This window comes from Salvia splendens, chromosome 12, assembly GCF_004379255.2.
Source record: "Salvia splendens isolate huo1 chromosome 12, SspV2, whole genome shotgun sequence".
In the NCBI taxonomy this organism is placed as follows: Eukaryota; Viridiplantae; Streptophyta; class Magnoliopsida; order Lamiales; family Lamiaceae; genus Salvia; species Salvia splendens.
The window spans coordinates 6146333-6152718 of NC_056043.1; the positions used below are offsets into that span (position 1 = coordinate 6146333).

At 41.7% G+C, this 6386-nt stretch overlaps 1 protein-coding gene across 1 annotated transcript; it reads right to left on the bottom strand.

The window, feature by feature from the left end:
* Positions 1-4873: 4873 nt before the first annotated feature.
* Positions 4874-6142, bottom strand: LOC121758712 (ethylene-responsive transcription factor 3-like). The gene has a single exon (XM_042154106.1). It carries the CDS (start codon positions 5849-5851, stop codon positions 5177-5179), a length of 675 nt encoding a protein of 224 aa, XP_042010040.1. The 5' UTR covers positions 5852-6142; the 3' UTR covers positions 4874-5176.
* Positions 6143-6386: the final 244 nt, after the last annotated feature.

The following is a 6386-nucleotide window of genomic DNA, read 5'->3' on the forward strand; positions in this document are numbered from 1 at the left end:
TGCTCTAAGAGCATCCACAATGGTGTCCTTGCCGACGAACGTGCTCTTGTCGTCGGCAAGGACAAGCCATGTCCGCTGCTGTGCTCTTGCCGACGGCAGGGCGCTGCTCTATGCATAGTGCACGTCCGTGCCAACGGCAAGAGCACGAGGCGTCGACGTGGCATGCTCTGATTGGCCCGTTGGTTTATCATTTTTTATTATTAATTTTTAAAAAAGTCAATAAAATCTGAAAAATTCAGATTTAATAAAAAAAATATTTTCCCACTTCCTAGTAAAATATGTCCATTTTCTCCACACTTTTAATTTAATTTTTCATTACTTTTACCCCAAAATTCATACTTTCATCAATAAATACTATCATTTCAAACACAAAAAATGACACTATACCAAACAACTCTCTCAATCTCAATTTTTAGGATTTTAATTATGTAATTTTTAAATTTTTTATAATTTGTAATATTATTCCGGGTAATTTTAATGCATTTTAATATTGCGGAAATATTTTTATTTAAATTGAATAATAGAATGGTGGGACCCTTGAGCTTGTCCTTGCAGAAGAGCACGGATGTGGGTGTTGTGCTCTTGCCTAAGAGCAAGGAGTAAAAGTGGGTCTGGGCCCACATCCGTGCTTGTTGGCAAGAGCACGGATGTGGATGCTCTAATGCTCTTAGCCAAAACCAATTGTCTAATCGAGTTTTGTTGTTGTTGTTCATCTAAAGGTTGCTTGCATCAGGTGCGCTATCGCCCGCCCCATTGTGGATGCTCTTAGAGCATCCACAACGGTGGTGGCCCAACCCGCGTCCGTCCGCGCCGCTGGAACGGACGTTTCTCGCCGCCGTGCCAGCGAGCAGGACACGTGGCGCGCGGCGATTGGGCAACGGCATAGCCGTTGCCTTTGAATTTTTTTTAAATTAAAAATCGGTTTTAAATTTAAAAAAATGATTAAAAATAAAAAAAAAATCACTTCCCAAAAACAATATATCCGTTTATTACCGTTTTTTACCACTTTTTAAATTTTTTTATTTATTTTTCCCCCAAAAATACACACTTTCATCTATAAATACCCCCACTTTCACACCCAAAAATTCACATCAAACTACACAATTCTCATCTTCATTCTCCCATATCCATTCTCATCTTCATTCTCCCATATCCATTTTCATCTTCATTCTCTCATACCCTACAGCATACAATGTCCGGCCAAGGCGATGACCACCCGCCCTCTCAAGGTTGGAACCCCGAATGGTTCGGTTCACAACCGTTTCCTAGTCCGGAAATGGAATATTTGGCCCCTCCTCAAACCCAAGATTCGGGCATTCCGGGTGGCTACCGGGCATACCCAATCGACGACCAAGGTGCCTCCGAAGGGCGATACGGGTGGACACCGGAGCCTAGGCCGACCGCCCCTCCCAAACTCCGCCTCCTCCTACTCACGGTGTCCGCACACCGTACACTCCGGCAGAGATGGATAAATTGTTCAAGGCGTACTTGGAAATCTCCGAAGATGCGGTGGTTGGCACGAACCAATCCGGCGATCACTTTTGGTGGCGCGTCTCTCGCCGGTACAATGAAAACCGGCCGCCGGGAACGATCGAGCGCAACGAGAGTATGGTGCGCAACTCCATCGGCCGAGCCAATGAAGAAATTGGCAAGTTCAATGGCTATTTCCTCCAGGAGACGCGGAATGCCGGGAGCGGCCGGAACGAGGTCGGCATCATCACTGCCGCGCTGAGCACCTACCAATCCATGAACGACAAGTCGTTCAAGTACCTCAACGTTTGGCAGGACACGCGAACGCACCCGAAGTATATGGGAGGCGTAACATCCTCCTCTAGCGGCTCCTCCAAACGGTCAAGGTCGGTATCCCTATCCGACGCCAGCTCCGAAGAAGTGGCTAGCCAACTCGCCGGAGCTAACTTGGGTAGCCCCGACGCCGGACCAAGTGGTTCCCGACCCCGACCGCAAGGAAGGAAGAAGGCGGCGGCCGACCGCCGTCGCGCCGCGACTCCATCTACCCCCGCTCCCGAACCCGCTCCCCATGCGCCACCTCCACCCCCGAACAACTCGCTGTGGATGCTCTTAGGCCAACTCAATATGGCCGATAGGTTAACTATGACCCCCACGCAACTTCAAACGCATGAGACCATGATATTGGGTATCCAAAAATAATTGGGGTTAGTGCCGCCGGATGAGTAGTCTTCATCGGGTAATATTAGCCAATAATTATGTAATTTTTAATTTTTAGGAGTTTAATTTTGCATATTTTAATTATGTAATTTTTAATTTTTAGGATTTTAATTATGTCTTTTTTATTTTATTTGTAATTTGTAATATTTATTGTGGTTTTTTAATGAATTTTAATATTATGAAAATGTTTTTGTTTAATTGAATTTTAAATTGAATTGTGCTCGTCCTTGCGGAAGAGCACATCTGTGGGTGTTGTGCTCTTGCCAGAGAGCAGGCATGAATAGTGGCGCCGGGCCCACAACCGTGCTCGCTGGCAAGAGCACGGTTGTGGATGCTCTAATGCTCTTAGCCAAAACCAATTGTATAATCGAGTTGTGTTGTTGTTGTCCATCTAAAGGTTGCCTGCATCGGGCGCGCTATCGTCCGCCCCACTGTGGATGCTCTAATGCTCTTAGCCAAAACCAATTGTATAATCGAGTTGTGCTGTTGTTGTCCATCTAAAGGTTGCCCAAAATTATCTTAAATTAATAATTTATTTATATATAACTCACCTTACGCTTTCGAGTACTCAAACGCATGTACACCATTTCATGATATCATGGAGTGTATAAATATAAATTTATCAATATTTTAACAATAGAAAAATGACAGAATATGAGTTCTATATTTAATTTCTTTTACATTTCCGAAGCGTGTTTGTGTATATTGAATTGACAGGATAAGAGCATCATCCCCAATTTTACAGCTTTTCTCTTCTTGCAGAATTGATGTTGAACGAAGTCATCTTTGAAAAAAACAGTAAATGTGCCAAATTTAATAAATAAATTACTTAATGGAGTATAATGTAGGTGTAAAAAATTACACATAAAGCAATAATATTAATACTTACTAATAATTAATGAATGTAGTACGAGTGAAGAAAGTAATGCTCCATATTTTACAAAGATAAATAATTGACATACCAAAATAGCAAAAAAGAGACTAATTTATTTATAATCAAAATAATCGAATTTCTAATAATCAATCATGAAACCCAACTTAAAGAAACAATAAATTGCGTTAAAGTCCACACGAAAAGCACTAGTAAGCATTAGCAACAGCAAATGCCTTAGTTAAAAAGTGAACACAGATTATGATAGCCATATCCAACTTCAACACAGGCAAACTCCGACCCCCCAAAGAAGCCAAAGAAATGGTTAATGAAGATCATACTGTATATTTGTATTTTGTCAGCATTTGATTGTATTCAGATCCAAGTATGAGTTCCTCTATCACAAGACTCCTCCATTAATGAAACCAACCTGCTCCGAACATGGCAAGTTTAATACACATGATGACAGACAATGAAATAGCAGGCATAACCATAGTTGCCAACAATATGAAGTACTGTACTACTAAAAACAATACTTGAGACAGTTTTCTACTCAGTGTCAACAAAACTGGAGAGAGCATGATAGGTCACATAATAGGAGTAAGGAAGGATATGAAATGCATGTGTGCCATTAATGTCAATCAACAGAGAAGGGAAGATATACTATTAACTTCAACTATAGGAAAATTGTATATTTCAGGAATCTCTAGACTAATTTGTCAGAAAAGCATGGATGAATTCAAAATCTGACAACCATGTCCTACAAAGAACAGACAATCACACATTGATTAGCAATAACAAGAACAAAAATGAATTAACTTAACAATATGATTTCAATGAACACTAAAGAGGAACCAAGATGTACGCTATTATTCATACTCAACTGCTAGAAAATAAGTCTGCACTTGCAATACTCAAGGTCAGATCCTGTATGTATTATGTATAAAATCAGAAAACAATTCTCAAGTTAAACTCCATGTGAGATGAACAAGAACAACTGGAGCTCAACTTACCGGTTGATAAAACTTGATTCCACCTCAGCTCAATTTACCTTTTAACAAAACTTGACACCACTTCAGTTAACTCGCATTGATTCTTCAACACTCTTTGTTTCTGTGTTTTACAATTTTAAAGAGCAGAACAGAAGACAACCAAGAAATACCAAATGGAAACGAATCAGGATGACGACAATCAAATTTCTATGGAACAGTTAATCATAAATAGTTAAATACAGAGCACAAGTAATAAAATTCTCCAAGCACTCTGGTGAAGTAACCACATTTAGATTTGCAAGATCAAAATAAACCAGTGACAACATATTTATAAACAATAATTTAAAGAAGACTATTGGAGAGTGATATTCAAAACATACACATAATAAGAAAAGGGAAACACATGAAAGTAAATAACCTGGTAAACTAGTAAATCTAATAAGATCCTTCTGTTATCCAAGAATCAAAGAGCCAAACAATCTGTAATATGCAACTAGGAGATACAATTCCATACAAGATCTTGAGGCAAAGAGAATCTCATCTAAACTAGATGCAGCACAACAGAATAAAACCAGAAAAACTCTTGACACAGAATCTCATCTAAAGTAAACCATAGATCTTAAGAGATTACAGAACAAAACTTGAGTGCTAAGTGCAGATGGTCATAGCATTCAAACTAATTGTCACAGGGGGTACAGATCATTCACTAAAATTTGACAATAACAAGATACATCTAGCAATCACTAACCAAAACATAGTAGGAGTAACAGAATTCACTATCATCTCGAATAACATCACAAGCACAACAAGAAACACGACCATGTACACCAGAACAACCTTGATTATCAATAACATTGGAGTTTATAAATGTGAAACAAGTGAATTCTCTTCAAACAACAGACACTCACAGAAGACAGACTCTTAGACTTAATAACGTTCAGTCATCTATCCTAATCTGCGAGCATTCTCATCCCCCTCTTTTTCTTTTTCTTTCCGCTAGTAAAAACAAAAAAATGGGGCAAAGAAGCCCCAAAAAAGAAAATTAAAAAAAAAAGAAAAGAAATCTTGGTAATTTAACCAAATGGTTTCTTCCGAATGATACGACCATCCATCATCATCTAACGCGTCAGAGCCTGAGCGCCGTGCAAGCTAGCTCGTCCATATCGGCATCAACGCCCTCGGCGGCGTCCACGGGCGGCGGCATGTTAAGATCAAAAAGCAGAGGCTTTTTACAAGAGGAAGAGGCGATGTCACACTCAGTATCATCAACGACTGATGATGAAGAATCACAATCGCTGCGACAGTCATCTGGAGCCATCGGCGGCGAACGTGGATACCTCCTAGGCTGCGGCTGCAGGATTAGCAACTGGCGGGGCCCACTAAAAGACTCGACTGTGCTGCTCATGCCGCTGGAGGTCGGCCTCTGCTGCGCTATAATATGGTGCTCCTGAGGGTAAAACCGGGAGTCCACAAACGGATCGCTACGGTTATCATCGATCAGCGGCTGATTAGGGTTTCGGTGGTCGAAATTGGGGGAAGCGACGCCGCTCACCGGAAACAGAAAATTCGTCTTCGCCTTGGGGCCACGGAGCGTGCGGGCGGCGGAGTCGTAGGCGCGGGCGGCGTCCTCCGCCGAGTCAAAGGTGCCGAGCCAGACGCGCGTCTTCTTCCACGGGTCCCTGATCTCCGCCGCGAATCGGCCCCACGGTCTCTTCCTGACGCCGCGGAACCTGAGCTCCTTAGCAGCACCAGATCCGTTGACCTGGCCGCCGTGAACCGCCGCCGCTCTGCCGCGCCGCATCGCCCAAATGAAAATATGCGATGAATTGAAAAAAATTAAAATCTATCCGTTGAATTGATGGTGCGAAGCAATTATGAGGAGGCGAGGTCTGAGCTAGGAAGAAACCATATGTACAAGGGGGACAACAACGCCGCAGAGAAGGGGCCTCAGAAATTGAGATTTGGGATAATCTTTAATTTTTTCTTCTCTCTCTACTTCGTCTTGTTGTGTGTGAAAAGAAAAGAAAAGAAAAGAAAAGAAAATGGGGGGCCTTATTTTCTGAAATAAATTTTGAATTATTTTTGGGGTTTGAATAGCTTTCTGGAATTCTCACTGAGACAGACGCCCCCACAAAACCGACTACGTACACGCGGCATATTTCATTGAATGGTGGTGGTCAGAATGCAGTGCAGTGAGAAGTCATTTTCCGTGATTCAGTGTTTACGTGAATGGGCGGAAAAGGGTACATCATACTTGTGCATTTGGTTTCAGTTTTAATCACCTCCTCTTTAATTAGGTGCACAACGCAATTTGGTATAAGGTTATCCACGATACT

What these genes read in the sequence shown, in the direction of transcription:
- LOC121758712 (XM_042154106.1), bottom strand. Translation starts at nt 5,851, where the DNA reads ATGCGGCGCGGCAGAGCGGCGGCGGTTCACGGCGGCCAGGTCAACGGA.